The 20,706-nt window shown below is 55.2% G+C and overlaps 4 protein-coding genes across 4 annotated transcripts; all 4 read right to left on the reverse strand.

Annotated features, from left to right (window-relative positions):
- Positions 1-6,584: 6,584 nt before the first annotated feature.
- On the reverse strand, positions 6,585-8,233 carry LOC121079966 (protein MRP-126-like). The gene is made up of 3 exons (XM_040577820.1): positions 8,132-8,233; positions 7,352-7,510; positions 6,585-6,917 (listed from the first exon to the last, which is right to left on the reverse strand). Exons 1-3 carry the CDS (start codon positions 8,138-8,140, stop codon positions 6,729-6,731), a joined length of 357 nt encoding a protein of 118 aa, XP_040433754.1. The 5' UTR covers positions 8,141-8,233; the 3' UTR covers positions 6,585-6,728.
- A 3,216-nt stretch (positions 8,234-11,449) lies between these two features.
- Positions 11,450-12,292, reverse strand: LOC121079971 (protein S100-A8-like). The gene is made up of 2 exons (XM_040577825.1): positions 12,075-12,292; positions 11,450-11,655 (listed from the first exon to the last, which is right to left on the reverse strand). The coding sequence occupies exons 1-2, from the start codon at positions 12,273-12,275 to the stop codon at positions 11,491-11,493; spliced, it is 366 nt and encodes a 121-aa protein (XP_040433759.1). The 5' UTR covers positions 12,276-12,292; the 3' UTR covers positions 11,450-11,490.
- Positions 12,293-15,253: 2,961 nt separating this feature from the next.
- Positions 15,254-15,955, reverse strand: LOC121079972 (protein S100-A7-like). The gene is made up of 2 exons (XM_040577827.1): positions 15,803-15,955; positions 15,254-15,560 (listed from the first exon to the last, which is right to left on the reverse strand). Exons 1-2 carry the CDS (start codon positions 15,953-15,955, stop codon positions 15,372-15,374), a joined length of 342 nt encoding a protein of 113 aa, XP_040433761.1. The 3' UTR covers positions 15,254-15,371.
- A 3,470-nt stretch (positions 15,956-19,425) lies between these two features.
- On the reverse strand, positions 19,426-20,589 carry LOC121079980 (protein S100-A4-like). Its single transcript, XM_040577838.1, has 3 exons — positions 20,457-20,589; positions 19,786-19,940; positions 19,426-19,680 (listed from the first exon to the last, which is right to left on the reverse strand). Exons 2-3 carry the CDS (start codon positions 19,921-19,923, stop codon positions 19,516-19,518), a joined length of 303 nt encoding a protein of 100 aa, XP_040433772.1. The 5' UTR covers positions 19,924-19,940; positions 20,457-20,589; the 3' UTR covers positions 19,426-19,515.
- Between the last annotated feature and the right edge of the window lie 117 nt (positions 20,590-20,706).

Below are 20,706 nucleotides of genomic sequence, written 5' to 3' on the forward strand. Positions count from 1 at the left end.
CCCCATAGGAAAACCCCCGCGTCCCCTTCCAATAACTCAAAACTTATTCAGTTCAGCTTCAGCCTTTCTAAATTTCTTTGCCAAAGGTAAAAAGAAACCTCCTTTTGCTGGATGCTGAAAGCTGGGCTGCCCTTGCTACTCTCAGGACTTTCACCTTAATTTACTTCATTTCTCCACATCCCTACTCCCTGCTTAAATTAAAAGGATGAAGCTCCCTGTAGCCATCTCAGGAACTTGTCGGGTTGAATGAATCAGCTCTTGCAGCTACGGAAAGTGCCGTGTCTCCACACCCGCCGCGCTCGGGGCTGGGCAGAGGGAGTCCAGGCAGCTCATCCTTGTGCTTGTGTCTTTAGACCCTGCTGCCCCGAGCCCTGCTGGGAAGGACCGGTTGCAAAATGACCCTGAAAACATAAAAGCTTATTTCAAGTACAAAAAGAAACGGCGGAGACTCACCCTGCTCACTTGCATCAACCAGCCGACGGGCGCAGATGGGACTGGTGGGAGCAGCTCTGTGCAAGCTCCTTGCAGGCTGCCGGGGCGTGGGTGGAGGGTGAGGATTTCTTCCGGTCAGTCCTGTTCTCTGGCTGCCTCTCTGCATTGCTGCGCTTCCCAGGGAGCCTCCCTCATTATCCTTCCCTGGGGAGGATGTTTACCAGCACACCTGGGAAAGTTGTATGTAGGTCAGTGTGCAGCTCTGCTCTCCGCAGGCGTTGCTCCGGGACCCGAGCAGGGGGAGCAGGGTTTTGCACAGGGGTTTGCACTGGAGACATCTCCTTGGATTAAAAAAAATAAAATAAAAAAAAAAACAAACAAACAACAAAAGCTAATCAGAGGTTCTCTTCATAGATGAAAGTTTGCATTGAGCTTCCCCCAAAAGGTTTTTTTTTTTCCTTTGCGACCGAGGTGATTTCTGAGTTCACAGGGCTTTGCAATGCTGAAGCTTAGAAAATGTCATTAAAAAAAAAAAAATCCTTCAGAAAAGGTGTATTTAATCTTATTTTTGAGGCTGTCTCATGTGGGCTGCCACTGGGCCCAGACTGCAGTCATGTTTGCCCAGCTTGGATGATGCTCCTGCGAGGGATGACAGCGTGGGGACTCCCTGTGACATCAGCCCCAGGTGGCCATCACCAACAGGGTTATGAGCTCCCTCCCGCGGGAAAGTCACTTCCCACACATCTCACTGGGACAGGGACAGCCACGGCCCGTGCCAGCAGCGTGCCCTCGATGCCAGGCTGCACGTCAGCCCCGATGGACCAAACCCGGCTGTGCATGGGTCCCCAGGCTGCATTTCTGCCCCAATGGACCAAACCCAGCCATGCATGGGGCCAGGCTGCACATCAGCCCCGGTGGATCAAACCCAGCCATACATGGGTCCCCAGGCTGCATTTCTGCCCCGCCGGATCAAACCCAGCCATGCATGGGGCCAGGCTGCACGTCAGCCCTGATGGAGCACACCGAGGCTTGCATGAGGCCAGGCTGCCCCAGAGCTCCCAAGGACAGAACAAGGCACAGGGGCTGCAGGGATGCTGTAGCAGCCGTGACAGGATGCTGGGCTCTCCGCCAGTTCTCTGTGTGGTCTCAGAGAAGTCAATGACCCCAGGTTTGCTCACCTGGAAAGGGGGTGTAACAAGCCTTCCCTGCTATGAAGGGTGTGCCAGCTTTCATTAAGGGCTTAGGCACCATCCCAAGATTGTCAGATAGGGTACGTAGCCAGATGAGATCATGCTCTGCATCAATCTTCCCAGGCAGCATTTGCAGGGGCAGGTTCACAGCAGCGTGTTTGGGTGAGGAGGGGTTGCTGGAGCCAACCTGTGCCGCCCCTGTACCACTGCTGACACCGCCAGCACGGCACAAGACATCTCTGCAATTAAGTGGGTTGTAAATGAGATGCAGACCAACGTCTAGAGCTAAATTTTACCCTGGCACAGTGAGGCAAGAGGCAGCAAGTCACTGCAAGCCCTCTGCAGCAAGGGCTGCCCGGCACATGGATGCTTTCGGTGGGAGCTGGATCAGCTCAGGGACTGCTCTCACATGTATGATTCCCTTGAGCTGGAGCTTTTGGGAGAGCCCCCAGCCCTGGGGACTCACTTCAGGGCCGTATTTGGGACAGCCAGGCAACTGGGCACAGACAGCAGCACAATTTACCCCGCAACCTTCTGGGGTACAGCCTTGCCAGGTCACTTAGCACAAACCCCACAGCGAGACAGACATCCCCACGACGTGGCTCCCATAAGCTGGACCACCTGCTGCTCCTGGCCATGCCTTTGATGGAGACGTAGGCAAAGGAGCGTTTCTCATGGGCTGGAGTCATGCCGATGGCCAAGAGCTCAGGGTTTAAGGCTTTATGTTGGCAGGTCTCTATCTCTGTATAGTGATCTTGGAAGACCACCTCTCTGCCATGGGGATGGTGCACAGCCAGGTGTGAAAAGGACCCCAGGACTGGGGATGCTGGGGGGGTGGCCAGGCACGGTGGTGCAGAAGCCACTGCACCAGGCAGGAAACGCTTGCAGAGAAGGGCAACACATGGCAATGGCACCTACAACCACCGTCCTCCTCCCTCTGCCGCTACCGCCCTGATTAGCACACATCTGCCCAGGGGATGAGGGGAATTAGGAGGAAAATTGCTCTGAATCACCCTGAGCGAGTTCCTTCCGCCAGCTACTCCCTCTGAGCCTGCTGCCACCACGATGCCATCCTGCGGCAGCACGTCCCCATCCACAGCAGCGTCAGGCTGGCTTTGCTGGGCTCTGAGCACTGCTTTGCCCATGATGCCAGGTCAGCTCCTGGCCACGGGCCTCACCAGCATGCCGGGACCAACCAGTTTTACCCCACTGTGCTCATCCCTATCAGCGTGTCTAGACTGATAGCAAATGTGATGCACATGGTACATCAAAGTCCCAGCTTTCCACAGCTCTGAGCATTGCACAACCCTTCCTGTGTCAGCCACCGGGCTGCTGACCCCACATGGATGGGTCTGGAGGGGGTGAAGGGTGTCTGCAGCAGGTGGAGGGGGTCCGTGGTGAGCAAGGCAGCCATGCAGGAGGGGGATGCTGGGGCTGATCTGTGCCTCCCAGCTGGGACTGATCTGTGCCTCCCAGCTGGGACCCAGCTCAGCCCCAGCTGGATCACATCCTCTCGTTGCAGAGTCCTTCATAAAACCCAGCCCTGTCAGTCTCAACTTTTTTTTCCAGTCTGGGTGTTTTGGGAGGGAGTCAGCACTGTGAGGAGCTGGCAGGGCCACCCCAAGGCTGTTTTGATGGGACAGGGTAGGGTGGCAGTTAGGGGAGACATTGTCCTTGGGCAAGGTGGAGGCTGGGACACTTGGCAGGGCATGAACACAAGCTGATGGCATTGCACATCGCCAGGGCGAAGCTCAGGAAGAGGGGTGTGGGGTATAACTCCCCCCCAAACAGGGAAAGGAGGTAGATCTAGCATGTATCTGCACCCAGCGTTTGTGTGCTGTGCTCAGCTGCACCCTGGAGGAACTGCAGCGCTTCTCCCTCCTCCTGCTCCCTGTAGGATGCAGGTAAGAAAAGCTGATGTGGTGGTGAGAAAGAAAGGAGCCTTCACCAGCAAGAGTGCATGGGTGTTTGAGTGGGGGGTGGGGAGTGAGAGAGGAGTTCTGGGTGTCTGCAGATCAGTGTGTGTCCTAGCGATGCCAACTTAGCCCCAAAAATCAGGTTTTGTTTCAGACACGTAAATAGAAATATTCCTGCTAATTGCAAACAGCACTGGTGATGTAGATATAAGGGATGCGATGAATGGGGGGGGGGGGGGGGGCCACTGCCTGTGGTCCGTGGCCTCGGCCGCCCTGGGGGGCAACCCTGGGCAGGAGCACGGGCTCCTTGGCTCGCGCTGGGGCCGGTGGCACGCCGCGGTGGCACGTGCCACCAGGTGGCAGCAGGAGCCCGAGCCTCAGCTTACAGAGGCCACATGCTGCCTTACAACCCGGGGGCGAAGGTCAGCTGGGGCTGGGGGCTGCCCCTTCCCGCCCCCCCCGCCGCCTCCTGCTGTGCGCTGCTCGCGGAACCTGGGGAGCATCCCCGGGCAGGCAGTGGGCAGCAGAGCATCCTGCCCGTCAGCCTGGGCGAGCGTTCCCCTGCGGCACGGGGTGCAGCCCGGTCACAGGTGATGCGCTGCACTCGTTAAGACAGATATAGCGATATGTTTGTTGGCATAAAATCCAGGGATTTGGTGAAGTTTGACGTTAGGTTTTGATGCTTGATGGTAAATGTGGTGGTGGTTTAACAAGAGTCGACAGCAAGGTACACTGGATTGTTTACCGCGCTGGGGCAAACAAAACTATTGGGAAGACCTTCCCGTTGCATCATGAGGTTGAGAAAGGACCCCCCTGCGTTCCAAACCCCTTCTCAGAGGGGAGCTCAGGCGTGCCTAGATTCAGACTTAGTCTCAAACTTGGCCAACGGTTCATGTCCAAAGGATTATACATGCTCAATCAATCCTTTACACTGCTTAGCTAATGCTTCAATGTTTAGCATGCTATCGATTCGTTGCCGTAACAGATTCTCCGTAAGCAATCCCTCAGCCTTGAGGAGTAACCTTGAGAGGCATCCCTGCTGAGGGGGAGGTCCTGGCGTGCAGCCGGCCACCGTGCAGGAGGGTTCAGCAGGCGCGGGGCCATCTGCTCTTTATGGAGTAAAATAATCAACTCAGTCACATTTGCATGCCGACTGCAGAAATTTGTTTCTCTCACACTTAGCTTGAGTCGGACCTTGACCAGCACTTAAGTTGACACGTCGTTCACAATGGCCCCCTTGACTGTTGTGTTATGTCTCCCCCAAATTCCCTTTGAGTCAGATCTAACTATTGGGATCTGGATATGACCATCACAGATGGTTATCACTTGAGCACCATCACAGAAATAAAAGTCAGGATGGGGAAGCATCCCCACAAGCACGGTTGGGATGTATCCAACACAACCTTGCTTGCATTGCTTTGGCATCTTCTCTGTTTGGGAGCTGCAAGCTCTGCTGGGGTGAAAGGGTACGTATGGATTTGGGGACTGCTCTGCTATTACAGGAGGACCTGGCAGTCTCCTCTGCTTGCTCACAACCCTGTGTTGGTGGCCTGGTCCTCCTGCGCTCAGGGTGTGGGGTGGCTGGTTCTTCACCACCTCCAGTGCGATGGTCCAACAGCCTTGGTGGGTGACACAACAGGAGTCCTGCACCCCGGGTTTCAGGGGAGCGTGAAGTCCTGCTGTGTTGGCAAATGTCCTGTTGCATCAGCCCTGTGAGCTCTGAGGCTGGATCATGGGGGAGGGTCCCAGGGTGGTTTGTGGGTGCTCCCAGCACCCAGATTTGTGTGCATGAATTCCCTGCATGGGGAGACCCCTCTTCTGCAGAGTAAAGAAGGGCTGACCACCCACATGCAGGGTGATGAGCTTCTGGAAAGCTGATCTGCTGCAAATGGGACTCAAACCACCCTTGTCCTGAGAGCTGGACATGTCCTTATAGGCCAGCCCTGGGGGCAGCTTGGTTCTTGGAGTTGATGCTGCTTCTGCCCTGGCAAGGTGGTGGCAACAAACCAGCTCCACTCTCTCCCTTGGGTGTAGGGCTCTTACCTTCTCCAGAGACCCTAAAGTGGGATGGGGTGCATGACCCATTTTGGGGTGCGGGATTGAGTGCTGGGTGCAGGATCCGGCTCCAGATGGGACCTACCACCCTGTGCAGGCTCAGACAGAGCTGAGTGGTCCCTGCAGCAGATTCTTTTTTTTTTTTTTTTTTTACCTTGTAATAAAGCGATGCTTCAGATGTCAAAACTGACTCCAAAGGAAGCTGAAGCAACCTGGCCAGCAGCGGTGAAGCAAACTTGGGGCAGTCTTGTGTTAACCAGCGGGCTTGCTTCAGCGCTGCTGGTTTGGGGAAGCTTGAGGCAGGATCCTTGCGATTTCAGGGGTTTGACTCACCCTTAGGAAATCACAACTGTTCCTTTTTTTCCCCCGCCTCTAAAACACGCTTGTAAGCGTGCAGGGGGAAGGCTGCTCAGCAGTGTCACAGGCATGTCCAGCCACCCGCTTGGGAAAGCAGCTGTTAATCACAGGCGCCTCCTCAGTGCAAACTCAGGATGCTCTGAGTGAGGAGCTGGGGTTGCTCTCAGATCTTGTCCACCCAAAACCCAGTGGCTGGCCCCCACTGCTGGCTGTAGCACTACAACTAAATGCTTCCAGCCCCACACCAGGGCCCTGCAGAGCAAAAGTGCCCTCAAAAAGCTGCTCCTCCAGAAAAGAGTGCTCATCCATCCCCATCCTTCCTTCCAGCTCTTGCCTACCACGAGACCTCAGTCCTGGGAGAACATGCAGAGTGTTTTCAGGCCAAAATGGGCTTTTTTCTAGTTGGAAATGCAAAGACTTGTCAAATTTTACTGCCTTCCCTGATCTACAGAGCACATTATAACGTAAGGATTGTTGTGCACACCCACTGCAATGCACCCTGCTCTCCCCAGGCGTCCACCTCACCCCCGTGAACCTGCAGCCTGTCTCCAAGGTGGATTTGCCAGTTTAAAGCCATACTGAGAGAGAGCAAGGTGCAGGACTTGCCTGGAGGAAAACCCACGCAGACACAGAGTTCTGACAGCCTCAGGGCAAATCTTTATTTGGCAGCAAAATCATCAAACTGGAAGGAAGGAAAGGAGGGAGGTGGGATGGAGAGGAGAAAGCTGGGGGCTGCAAACACTACATGGGTGCCTTTGGCCAGGGACCACAGCCTGCCTCAGTGGTGGTGGTGCTGGTGCTGGTGTTTGTGCTGCTGCTGCTGGTCCTCGACTTCATGGAGGTGTTCGTGGGTGGCAATGGTCACACGGATGATCAGCAGCATCACCTCGCAGAAGCTGAGCTGCGCATCCTTGTTGATGTCGAGGTCTTTCATGATTTCGTCAATGGTGGCCTTGTCTTTCACATTCTGCAAAGGGACACGATGAGGGTGAAGTCCCATCACTCACAGCTCAAGACTCTCCCCAGCCTTGCTGGGACACCCACAAGTGCCAGGTCCCCAACAGCCTGGTGTTAAGAGTGGTTCCAGCCTTGTGTCATTGTCACCCATTGCTTTGGGTACCGCAGTGATTCACTGCTCCTGGATGGTAAAGGACCTCTCAGGCAATATGATCCTGATTTCTGCAGATAAGGTGACGAGGGTAAATATCTGGTTCACCCAGACCTGTGTGGGTTTCCTTCATCCGTCTTTACGGAGCATGTTTGGAAAGCAGCAGGGAGGGTCTGGGCATAGAGCAGAGTGGGAAGGGGGTGAATCCAGATCCTGGAGATATTTGGGTGATGGGTCCAGCGTGGCCCCCTCCCCCTGTGGGCACTGAGAAACCCTGCTGGGACTCCACTCACCCTCAGGTAGTTAGCAAGCTGCTTCTCAATCATGAGCTTCAGCTCGGTCTTGGTCAGGGTGTCTCTGTCCCCCTCCCGTCTCGAGTACTGGTGGAAGACATCGATGATGACATTCATGGCCCTCTCCAGCTCAGAGAGTGGTTCCTGGGTCTGGGAGGTCTGGAAGGAAAGCGATTACAATGAGTAATGTCAGGAGGCACAGCAGATGAGGATTTCTGATGTAAACCAGTGAGGTTCCAGTACAGCCACCTGCCTCTCACCAGATGAGGACGCAGCCTGGTTTTGTTCAGTTATTCTTTGGGGGGGGGGGGATAAATTTGAGCTGGGTTTGGGTTTTCTTGTATCTAGAAGCCAAAGGAGACTGAAGGGGGTCACAGCCTTTGCCTGCTTCTGCTCTGGGATGTGCACTACAAATCTCCAAGAGCCAATTTTCCCCTCCCAAGGTGCCTTATGTCAGTCAGGCACTGCTGGAGCAAGGCTCCCAAAGTAGCTGGTGGCACTGCAGAAATCTCTGTGTCTTTACAGAGTGTGAGATCTGACGTCCATGACCCCCTTCATTGGTCAGACTGTGCTGTGGGGAACATCTCCCAGGGAGAAGCATCTCTCCTAGTGGGTAGCGCTTGGATGAGCCTGAGTGGAGGTGGTTATCCTCTACCAGCAACTGATGGCAGCTCACGCAGCGAGGAGAGGCTCCCTGAGGGTCCCTGCACCTCCGATGGCCCAACAGGCACCTGGAAAAGAGCATGGAGACATCAAATGCCCTATCACCATTGCACTTGCCTTGCTCATCTTGACAGAGTAGCGAGATCCCTTCGGGCTGGAGTGGGGCTGGTCCCAAGCACGGCATCTCTTATAGCCTGGCCATCCGCCTGCGCCACTCACCGGTTGTGAAACGTCTCTGTTTCACCCAATTCCAGTCCATCTTCATGACATACTTGTGCATTGCTTAAGGCTCCAGGGTAGTTCCTTAAAAGGGGTCTCTGTGGCTTTTCCTGCAAGGTTGGTGTGTCACGTTCTTCGGCTGGGTGGTAGGGAGGTGGCCAGGGTATGGCCATGTCCCCTTCACCCCCTCCACCTGGTTATTTGGGCTGCAATTCTCCATCAGCTCTCAACAGAAGTCTATTCCCCTTGGCTTCTTCAATTCCATCTGTTTTACTCTCCTCTGTAGGGGTGTCTTCTCATGCCATGAAGCAAAGGGGACCCACAGCATCATGCCTGCACTTCTCCAGTGAGCCAGCACTGCTTGGCCCCGTAGCATCCCCATCCTTGCAGAGCTGGTGCACAAAAGCACCGCACCTGCGTCCAAAAGCATCCCACTGTCCCACTGCATCTCACAGCCCAGCACTGACGGCGTGGCTAGGGTCCACTGTGTGACACTGGGACAGAGCTGGTACTGAGGGCAGTGCTCCAGTGCCAGGGGACCATCCCCTGCCCGCATCAAGCAGCTCTTTATGAAAGACCCATAATAGGGGGCAGGTCCCCAACCTGGCAGGGCTCCAGAAGCTTCATTTCATCTCCTCAGCTTAGCACCAGCTTGTTTCTCCCCACCTGAGGAATGCGCTGAGCTGCAGAGGCCAGGTGTGGCTGAAAGGTGTATTTTTACTTTTTAGGATTGTAGCCTCACTTTGTGGTTTGGGGTTTTTTTTGGTTGTTTTTTCTGAGTGTTGCAGAGACCCAGCGCAGCTGCTTTGGCTCAGAGCAGCTCAGATCAGGAGCAAAACAAGATTTTCCAGTGCTTCTTCATTAAACTGCTGTGCCTGCTGATTCAGCTGACTTGTTTGGGGGTTTGTTTAACCTGCCAGACACGATGCTAATCTCAGACACAAAGTAGAGGCCAAAACGGGGCCATGGCCAGGCCTGGGGGCAGCTCCAGACTTGCTGACATGGGGCAGCACCATCTCCCTGCTCAGGGACGCAGCCCCAGTCCACACACGGTGGCCACCCAGACTCCAGCCCTCGCTGGTGGGGGTGCACTGCATTTCACAACAGGAGTGCTTTGATGCACAAAACAGCTGGAGAAGGGCTGGAGCATTTCACAACAGGGTTTCGGGGACCATCGGCTCAGTTGCAGAGTTTTGTAGCAATTTCAGGAAACCATACTTTGGGTCACTTTATCACCCTGGAGGTGGGGAAGAGCAAGGATGGGTTACGGGATGTGGGATGGGCCAGGGATTTCCCAAGAGGGATGGCAGCCAGACCCTTGGATGTGCCCACCAGGCAGCAGGAATGATCCCCAGCTGTTTGGTTTTCAGATCCCAGCGCAGTCACTAAGGTGACCAGGGAGCCTGGGTATTGCTGAGGGTCAGGGGAACGCACGCTAGCACGACTTTTTGCCTGGCTCTGCGGGTCTCCTTGCAGGGGAAGCCTTGCAGCCCAGCCGTGCCTCAAAGCCACCCTGCAGTCGCTGCAGCAAGCTGCAATCCTGGCCCCAAGGCCACCAGGATTAAGCAAGCTTGCTGGAGCTGCAGAGGGGAAGGAGAGGGAAGCAGGCACCAGGCAACGGCAAGCAGCCCAATAGCCATAGAGAGCAAAAGATCTGGTTCAGGGTGACCAGCTTCGTTGTGCCCTGAGGACCTGAGCCTTGGCAGGGCACCCCGTTCTTGGCGATGGTTGCAAAACTCTTTCAAAACACACATTTACAGGCAAGTGGCGGGCTGATGCGGGAAGAGGGCATGGCAGGGTTTGTCACAATGCGGTTTGTTGTGTTTCACAGCAGGTTTGAGCCCAGGATCAGGACAGGGCGTATGTTTTGGTTGCTGTATGTGGTTTTAGCTTGGGGAAGCCAGGAGATGCTCTCAGAGTCTGAACTCCTGAGCACCTTTGAGTATCATCAGACCAGTGATGCTCCAGCTGTGACCTGGCACAGGCAGCCTGGAGGTTTTCCCACCCTGGAGCCCCGGGGGAAGGGATTTCCCAGTCCTTTAGCTGGAGCCAAAAAGCATTCACATGCATCTCAGCCATATCAAACAGCTACAAACTCGGTTGCTTGGCAGGCACCACCTTGGTCCAGCCCAAAGGGACCTAAGAGCCAGCTCCACTGCTCACACAGGCATGGCACAACTGCTGCAGGGTGCTGGACCCTCTCCAAGCCCTCCTGGAGCCCTGGCAGGTTGCAGGGCTGGATCTGGCCATTGCACCTGCCCTTCCTGCTTGTGCTGCAACATGCAAAGCCTTGCTTGTGCTGGGACAGTCGCCTTGCTCAGCCCTGTGGGGTGGCGGTACCTGAGCATTTGGTGGGGAAAAGAGCTGAATTACAGTGTATTTAGTACCCAGAAATGGTTTGTTTGGTGCTGCAAGACATCTCCCAGATGGCTCAGCCAGGGGCAAGATGCTTGTGTCCTGCTGGAGTCCATCAGGGTTTTGGTGAGGATATTTTACTGCTGGAAAACTGAGATGGAAACCATCTGGGTGTTCCATCTTGGCTGGGTAGCAAGTGATTCAGCAGGGTTGGGAGGGAGCACTCCAAATGACTTGTCTGTGTGGGAAAACTCTGAAATTTGAGTTTTCGTTGGGATTTAGGGAGAAAATTTTAAATCTCAGAATTTCCCACGGACTAGAAGCTATATATACAGATATAGTAACTTGTGTGTGGCGCTTTTTTTTCCCCTAAGAGGTTCCTGGCTTGTTCTTGTTGTACAGGCTGTTGTGTTCTGTTGTGAGCTGCTGTTGTCATAGATATTAAAGCATTTTTCCTGCTCATGGGTGATTCTGCATCCAAAGGATGCATTTGGCATGGCCAAGGGGAAAAAGCTAGATGAGGATGGGCGAAACAGGAGGTGCTTCCCCAAGCTAGGCTGGCTCTGCTCTTCCCAGTCTATGCAGAAAACTTCTCTGTGAGGAGAAAAACCTCTAAGCCATCAGCTGCAACATGTAGCAGTTGCGTAAAACCCTTGCAGAGCTCAAGGACTGTCTTGCACTGGTCTTTTGGCCATTAATACCCTCATAGCCCACCGGTCCAGCATTCTTCACATCCATGAGATGGATGCCAGAGGGAGTGCTGAAATAGGAAAGACTCGGTGAACTTCAAGTGATGCTTTATTGTCTCACAAGCATGAGTGATTCAAGCAGACAGAAAGCAGCCAGAGCCCAGTTCCTACAAGCAACCCCGTCTGAGTTTTTTGCTGCTCGTGCCTCAAGGCTCAATCCTTGTCTGGTCCACAGCGGTCATCCTTGTGGCTGATGCGATGGGCATCATCAGTCACCTTGGCCAAGACGATGGTGAACTCCTTGAAAGTCAGCTCGCTGTCCTTATTTAAGTCTGTCTCATTGAAGAGACTCTGCAAGTAGCCAGCGCGGTTCCTGCCCTGGAATTGGGGGACAGGACATGTGTTAGCATGCCCCCTCCCTGGGCTGCACATCCACTGGTGGAAACAGAGCCAGCTTCATTCTTGCATGCCCTGGGAAGTTTTTGGAAGCTGCAGGACCATTGTGACCCTCTCCCACCTTGCAGTTAGCCCCTAGTTAAAACGGGGCTCCCAGACGGAGGGAGTCTTATCCCAAGCCCCTTTGGCCACTCAGTACCCCTGTAGTGGCAGGAGGGGTGGGCATGGGTAACCCCACAGCACATGGATGAGCTGGGTCTGATCACGGAAACCCACTCTATGGACCACAGCTGCAGTGGAGACTGCACCCCATTCCCCCAGGAGCATCCCTGGAGGCAACCTCCGCCTCCCTGAGGAGAACGTTCCTCCAGGGACCACAACACTGTTCCCATGGCACTCACGCAAGCTTGCAGGAAGGTTGGTGCCTGCTCAGTCAGCAGCGTCTTGAAGTCATTGAAGTTGAGGAGGTCAAGCTGGCCCTCCCGGATGCTGTAACGGTGGTAGACATCCACAATAGTTTTCAGGGCTGCCTCCAGCGTGCAGTTTCCAGGAAACTTCCCAGTCTCGTTACAGGTGGTTGTGGTGTGGGAGCTCACAGACATGGCTGAGCTCTTGAGGTACCTGCAGAAACTGTGGAGAAACCTCAAAGCCATGAGATGCATCAAAAATCAGGCACCCCATGTCATGCTCTTGGGCCCTCAGCCTAGCGGCAGACCCACACCAGGAGCCTTATCTCACTGGGGCTGAGCAAGCCAGCAGCACCCGGCATGCCCGGGGGCAGTTGGCGGCTCCTCGGCACAAAGCAGGTAATAAGTGGCTTTAGGAATATTGCTGTTTTACGGCATCACCTAACCGCCTCCAGTTTCAGCTTTGGCCAAGAAGCAGCTTGTTCTGACGGACCTGGAGGCATTTGTCAGGCATGTTAGAGAAACCCATCAGGCTGCAGTCGCCGATCTGTACCGCGCCACTGACAACAAGTAAGGCAGGAAGCACAGTTCAGCTGTGGGTTCCACTGCAGCCTCTACCTGACCTCCTTCTCTTTGTGAACCTCCTCTTTGGGCTGCAAACCCTTTTCACTGCAGATACTGAGACCCTGCTCTCAGCTGGGTGACACCCCCAAAGGGCGCTCTCCTTGCCAGTAGAAACGATTACACCTCTACTAAAGATGGCACAGCAATGCCACTAATTTATACTTGTCTTGTAGGCAAAACCAACCTCCTACGCTGCCCCAAGTAGAAAGCATCACCCCGGAATAAAACAGACATGGCATGAAGTGCCACATTTAAAATTGCTTCTCCCTCGTCTTATTTCCTGCAAAAATCATTGCCGTGGTACTTACCCTTGTCTCCACGGAGGGTTTGCGGAGGATGGGTCAGTTGTAGTGATCCAAAAGCCTGGGCAGCCCTTTTTATATATGTCTGAGGTCCTCTTTCATCAGAGACAGTGACACACCTGCTGCAAGCAACAGCTTGAGTTAGTGTTTCCCGTAGCTGGAAATTGCAAGGTGGGAACCTCTGAACCCTTCCCTGCCTCATACCTCTGCACATAGTTCCTGGTTGCACCCACCAGGCTTTGGAAATGCTGTCCTACCACCCCACTGTCACCCTGACAGCGCTGAGCCGCTCGTGTGCTGGGCGAGCAGTGGGGGAAATGCTGGATGTGCTGTCACGCCACAACACGAGCCTAAAGGCAAAGTCCGTCTTGGTGAAACTTGCCCAAACTTTGCAAATTTTGCTGAAATAGCAAATTGTGCTGGTGTAGGAGGAAGATGGGTTGTTTCGGAGATGTGGATAACTTTGGCCTTTGGTTGTCTTTAACGTGATCTGTTTTGTTTTCTACAATACCAACTGGTGGAACACTAGCAAAGATGAAGGCAGCATCCGCCTTTTAACTGTTTCAGAGAGTATTTTCCATCACTTACTATTTTCACATCGCTTGTACCAGACCTTTCCTCTTGCTCCAGAAACTTTGTGGAGGAACCTGGGCGTGAAGGAAGAAGAAAATCTGAGATCAAGGTCTTTACTGATTTGAGCATTACCTAGCAAGTTTTTGGCAAGTCACCTCTGTGTGCCACCCACCTTGTGTTGGTAGAACAGGTACTGGAAGAATGAAGAAACTTTAAAAAGCTGAAAAAACAAGACAATAGATTCCAGGAAGAGGGTAGGAACAGAAAAACAGAAGAGTAACCATTCCTGTTTGAAGATGCTTCTTACGTGACCCAGGAGCAGTATCAAGAATTGCTGCATGAGTTTTATTCTGGTATCCCTGAGTCACTTCATTGCTTTTTTTTTGTTTTCCTCCTCTGCTCATTAGGGACTGTCAACAATCTGAAGCTGCACCCTCATTCCGCAGTTGGCCTTGCAAGGCATTGGCCAAGGCTGGATTTTTGCCCCGTGTGCTTGCGTAGCACCAGACAGCCCTGTGAGCTCTGAATTCCCACCTTTCCCACCCAGGTTCCCCAAAATGAGGGGGCACCTCGCAATGCCAGTCCCACAAGGGGAACAATGTCAGAGTGACACTCTGGTGCCCTGGCAGGACAGTGAACGATGCCTGCCTCTGGGGGACAAGGGCTGCTCCCCGATGGATAAATTGTGGAGCTAGAGTGATGGCTTGTGTCACCAAGTGTGAATAACCACGCCGTAGCCCCGTGCTTCCCTTTGTGGCTCTGTTTCACATGGGACAGGCTTCTGGTTTCAGCTGATGTTGGAAATGACAGAGCCTCCTCAGCCTGAGGGTTTCCCACTCAATGAACAGTCACTGACAGACCCAGGAGCTCTTTTCTGCTCATGTATCTGCTTCTCCGGGAGCCTGCAGTGGCTTGTGAATGTGCTGTGATCTGGAGGTTGTTGCCCCATGCTAAAAAAACATTCAACTTTATTGTGCAGAGTTAAGACCAGCTCTCGGGAGCTTCTCAGCCACCTTCTTTTCTGTGTTGGGGCTTGCAAGGCGAGCGCTGGTTGCTTTGTGCATTGCAAAAGTGTTGTGTGCACCCCCAGCTCCAGAGCTGGGTCTTGGCAGCCACCTGGGGAAGCAGCTCCAGGTTGTGCTTCACCCCAGCATGTCCTGGAGCAGGTGCTGAGAGGGGCCAGGAGGTCCAGGGCTGAGGATGCTGTTGCACAGCCACCAGCTGCCCCTACCTGGAAACCTCTGCAGTGTGATGAGGTGCTACATGCCCCATCATCTGCTGGGGTGAAGGGTGCTGGGGTCAGCCACACAGTGCAGGGAACCTGCTGAGCCTGGGGAAGGCAGCAGTGAAGGTACCAAGGGGTGACACGTTTCGAGACGGGCAGCCCAGGCAGCCTGTGCTGCTCAACTAGCACCCAGTAGTGCTGTTGTCCTGGAACCCCCCAGGGGTCAGGGTTCCCCCCATGCCACCTTCTGTCTCCCATTATGGTGATAGGCGCTTTATGTATTATATATATATAAAAAAAACCCACCACTGTGTTTGCCCCCCACATCCACAGGCTGGGTGCATGTTGCACCCTTCCTGGAGACAGCAGGACACATAATACAGATGCATTTGGTGCTTGAAGAAAGAAATTTTATTTCAATGCTATAGGCAGAAGCAGATGACAAAGCCTTGGTTACAGGTTTGTGCTTGTGGACAAACAGACGGGATGATGTTGCTGGAAGAGCACAATCCCATGGGCACAGTCACCCTGGGAACTGCTTGGCTTGCAGCGACCGTGGCCCTGGTCTTAGGCATGGTCATGACCATGACCAGAGTGCTGGTCCCGGCTCCTGTGATGCTGGTGGGACCTATTGTGGGCATCAATGGCTACAAGATTCAGCGTGGTCAGGAACTCTGTGAACTTCAGGCGACCGTCATGGTTGTGGTCTGCTCTGGCAAAGAGTTTGCTTATGTAGTCATCGATGGTCATGTCAGGCTGCAGCAGGAAAAACATGAGAAAGATCAGCCAGAAGCACAGTGGGGTTCAGGGTCACCCTACCAGCCCAAAGCTACAGCATGAGGCTCACCCAGTAAGAATTGCACAGTTTCAGGAAAACCCTAGAAAAAAAACTTCCCACTCTTTTGGGAGGCTCCCAACCACCCCTGTGCCCCAAAGAGGCCACCACTCCTGCAAGTTCTGGTCAGCGTTGGGAGAGCTGGGCCACGCTCTGCTCTTACCGGCACGGTGTTGTGGAGGAAGGGCTTGGCAGTCTCCTTCAGCAGCTCTGAGAACTCGGTCTTGCTCAGGTAGTCATCTATGGGGTACTTGATGGCGTACTGGTGGTAGATGTTGATGGCGCACTCCAAGGCGAGTTCCAGGTCAGTCTTCATCTTGCTAGGAAGGGACAGACAGCAAAACATCAAACCCCCTTGGGGAATAAGGACTGCCTTCTCCTCCAGAAGCCCCAGCCGTGGTCAGGCTTGGGCTCATGCCGGTGGCACAAAGCCTGAACTCACCGTTCGGCAGGGACCTGCTTACCTACGAGCAGCGCTGGGGCTGACTTCTGCAGGTGGCAATCGGGAGGATGGGAGCGGGCAGGAGCAGTGGTGGCGCGGTGGAGGTGAAGTCTCTTTTATACTCTCTCTGAGCTATGATTTGTGACACCCTCAAATTTCCTTCGGGGCAATAACCCCGGGAATTGTGCAAGGCTAGGTAGCACACCCAGGTGGCTATTTCTTGCCTGGCTCCAGGAACTGGCTGCTCCCAGTGTTATAGAGGGAGGGGACACATCAAACTCATCAGGGCAAAACAAGGAAACACCAAAAGAGACACTTGCAGGGAACCAGCATCGTGGGTCAGTGACAGCACAGGGGCTTTCCCAGGAGCCGGGACATTCCTGCAGAATGCGGGGGTCTTTGCAGAGATAATGGAATTTTTCCAGATCGCACAAAAGGTACTGGGTGAGGGTCTCCAGTGGGATGATGCTAGGGTTTTTGCCAATGGGGTATGTGGTTCGCCGCTCCTGTATCTGCCCTGATGCTGCTGAATTTGGTGCAAGGTGGGGCATCTTCCCACAGCACATCACTGCACAGGTGCTGGGGGATGGCCAGCGCATCCCACCCCCCGTCAACCCCTCCAGAATCATGAGCAGCATTTCTCCTGAATTGTTTGTTAACAGCTAGCCAGGGAGCAAAGCTAAAAGTTACAAATCCGGGCACGCCAGCATCCCGGAAAGCTGCCAGCCAGTTTTAGGAGGTGACATTTCCTGGCAGCTGTAATTCCTGCCTGATGATAGCAGAGGGCACTGGCAATTGCTGCCTGTTCCCAGTGTTGGGGGGATGCCACCACATGCGGGAGACCCTGTGGTGTTCCCAGGGCTGCTAAGCCCTGTGTGTGCTGGGGGAAAGATGGTTGGGGGGGGCTGGTGAGGAGCCTGTGCCCAAGTCCACGCTTGGTGGGATGGGCACAGCAAAAACCCTGCACTGGCCATTAAGCCTTTTAGGAGATGAGGACAGAGGTGGTGATACATCACCCTGTCAGCCTCCTAATCCCGGAGTGTGAAGGATCTGTGCCAAAAAAAAAGCCTAAATTGCAAAAGAGTGAAACAAAGGGACAGATTGTGTGATGGAGGTGGGCACACCCTCTCCGGGAAAGGGAGCCGCGCAGGGCTGATGGGCAGGACATAGGTGCACCGTTGGCGAGATATGACGGGACACGTGTGGGGAGGTGTGAAGGGATGTGCCTGTGTGATGTGGGAAGGTGGGAGGAGGCACAAGTGCACAGTGGGTCCTCACGCTGCTGTTTGCTGCCCAACCTGCCAGGGAAGCCGCTTGCCCACGCAGCGGGAGCTCCTGGTACGTGCCCTGCCTTGTGGCATGGCTGCTGTGCCGCGGCAGCCCACACTCGGGGGCAAGCAGCACCCTGGGCTGTTGACATCTGCTCGTGGCTGGGTGTAGCCGTGGGGCTGGCAGCGATGGTGCCCCAGGGATGGAGCCAGTGCCGGCCCCAGGGCACGGCAGCAGGGCGGTGACAGGGTGTGGATGGATGTGGCAGGCTGGGATGCTTATGAACAGCATCGTGCCAGCTTCGAATGTTCACAGGTCGGACATAAAAAGAGCTGAGGGCTTTAGGGGGGGTCCCTTTCACCTGCCTCTGGGATGCAAGTGCGGTGCAGCCACATTCTCAGCTGTTTCACCGAGCCTGGAGGGATGGACACTTTTTTTTTTTTCCTTAATATTGATGTTTGGCTGAGGGCTGGATCTCAAAAGCTAACGTTCATGGAACAACCCCTATGCCCTTCATTTCGGGGAGCAGGGGGATGAGCTTCAACCCCAATTTCCTGCCAAACCAACCCTTGCAAAGCCAAGGGTGCTGTGCCGGGGTGGGAGTCCCAGGCAGAGCATCACCAGCACCCAGAAGGATACATCCGTGGGGACATGAGCTCTGACTCTCTTGCTGAATCCCTCCTGCCCATCCCAGCAGGAAAAAAACAACAGTGCCATCCATAAGGTTTTAATTTATTTAAGGTTCAAATATTGCTGTGTTCCTAGTAACAAAACTTTATAACAGGAAATTTCAAAAAACTTTACAAAAGGATCTTGAAAGGCCCCTGGGGACCCTGCCCCACTGGCTGGCCCAGCTCTACATTTTGCATTCCTTCAGTGTAGAATCAGTAGATCGTGGCCAGGGTCCCCAGGAAGGTGACATACTCCTGGAATTCACTTCCTCATCTTTTTTATGGTCCAGGTCTAGTCCCTGCCACAGCTGTGGGCAGCTCAGCGAGCGGACACAAGCTGGTCCAGCCCTGGGGCAAAGCCCCTGCAGACCCAGCTTAGCGCAGCCCCCAGGGTACAGCCCTGAGCAGGCAGGGGGCTGCCCCGCATCCCCACCGTCGTGCCCCCCCCGGGGGTGTTGCATCAGCTGGGGCCGGTGGCTGCAGGGTGACTCACGGGGCGCAGCCAGACGTGGCTCCCAGCCGCCTCCCAACGGGGCTGTCGAGGGGGCAAGGCTGAGCTCAAAGCCTTCAGGGCATCTCCGCTCGCCGTGCGTCCAGCAGCAGCCCCCAGCCGACTGATGAAGGTCCAGCTCCCGGGGGGGGGGGGGTGAGGCGGGGGAGGCATCCACATCTGGAAGGGGTATGCTGCACATCTGGAGCCTGCCATGCAAGCCCAGGGTGGCCGCAGCTGTTCAGTGAGGGGGGGAAAGGGGGGTCGGGGGGGGTGGGGAATGGAGACTTGCAGACTGAGCGGGGCAGGCTCCGGTGTGGGGAGGGCTGTGGCTGCGTGGCTCCTCGGTTTATAGCCAAGGGCTGAGTCCTCCCGTGGTGGCGGCCCAGGACGGCGGGGGGGCGGGGGGGTAAGTCACTCCTCTGCACACCATAACCCCACCCCGAGCAGGAACGCAAACAAAACCCTGCTCAGCAAGGATTTGCTTGGGGTGGGGAAGGGACAAGGGTCCTGCAGGTGGCGGGACAGATGCTGACCCCCTCTGAGCTTAATTATGGTTTAAAAAAAAAAAGTTGTTAACCTGCCACTGTTATCACGGCGCTGGTGGGAGGGATTAATCCTTGTGAAAGCTCCTGCCTCGCCTTGCACGGCCACGAAGCGGTTATCGGGGCTGCAGGGCAGGGTGCTGCCAGGCAGAGCCGGCCGCTGACTCACACTAACGTGGCCGGCAGGATCGGCCCAGCGGGTGCTTTGCCAGGGCTCGGGGATGCTGTGCCCACGCTGCAGCAAACCCCGGCTCAGAATCGCCTTTGCTCTCACTCGTCAGCTGGTACCTGCAACGTGGGTCTTCCCCGGTGTGACAGCCCCCCTGCTCCTGGGGAGAGAAACCCCCCATGGGAAATCACACAGAGGACTTTTTAAAACAACCTTTATTGAAAGAGCATTGGGAAGACAGCGGGAGGGTCGTGGGGGTAGTGACGTAGCCCAGAGCCGGTGCCCCAGGCTCACTTCTTGTGTGGCATCTTGTCAGGGTAGTCCTGGAAGAAGTCATTGCACATCATGGCCATGCAGGCCAGGAAGGTCACGTATTCTTGGAAGTCCACCTCACTGTCACTGTTGCTGTCCAGGTTGCGCATGAGCTGCTGTAAGCTGGCCTCACTGGTTTGTCTCTGCCCGGGGCAAGAGGGGGGTTAAAATGGGGATTTGCATCAAGGGTCACATCCCTGAGTCCCAGCATCGCCCGTTGGATGTGGCACCCCCTGCCCCACACTTACGCTGAAGCTGGGCAGCTCCTTCGTGAGCATCTCCTTGAGCTCCTGCTTGCTGAGCTTGTACTTATCCCCCTCCTTCCCCGAGTACTTGTGGAAGGTGGAGACGATCACAGCCAGCGCCTGCTCCAGGGGACACGCCATGAGGGATGCCAGCAAGCCTGGAGGCACCAACAGCGAAAGTGGGTGAGAGCAGAGTTCAGCATCCCCAGGCACCCCCACGCTAGGGGGCCAATGGTCTCACCCAGCCCCCCAGACCCTGCAGGCTGCGCCGGTGCCCCACTCCTGAGCACACACCGGGATGCATCACCGTTTCCTCCCCAATCTCACCCTCCCACTAGCAGCCAGGCTGGGTGTTGCCATCTGACACCGGTGCTGAGCAAAAAAGCTCCAAAAATTCCATGGCAGAAGGAATAATGTGGGGGGAGGCGGCAGCCCCCTCCTGCCGGAGCCAGGCACAGAAGGGGCACACGCACTTTTCCAGCCCTTGGAGGTGAAGTGCCACCTTCGAGCTTGGTGGGCTGCGGCAGGAACCTCATGCTCAGCCCCAGGGGAAAGCCCCTGCAGGGGGACCCACTGTGGGGTGGGGTGGCTGCGCCATCGGCAACATCTGGAGGGCATCTGGAGGGCTAGGGCGGCGAGGGGGAGCAGAACGTGGTAGGAAAAAAACAACTCACCAACAGCTCAAACGAAACAGCCGAGGACAGGCAGGGCGGGAGGCGAGCCGGTGTCAGGCCACGGCATTTATAGCCCCGCCTGGGACACCTCCCTCGCCACCCAGATGGGACGGCACCAACGCTGATCCAGCGCCTGGCTGGATGTTGGCTGGCAAAGGAGGAGAGGAAACCCCGGGAGCAGCCCTGCCCCCCCACCCCACCCCCACCCATCCTGCACTGCCAAGGGGGCTGGTTTGGATTAGAAAGAGCA

The sequence above is a fragment of the Falco naumanni genome, chromosome 20 (genome assembly GCF_017639655.2).
Source record: "Falco naumanni isolate bFalNau1 chromosome 20, bFalNau1.pat, whole genome shotgun sequence".
In the NCBI taxonomy this organism is placed as follows: domain Eukaryota; kingdom Metazoa; phylum Chordata; class Aves; order Falconiformes; family Falconidae; genus Falco; species Falco naumanni.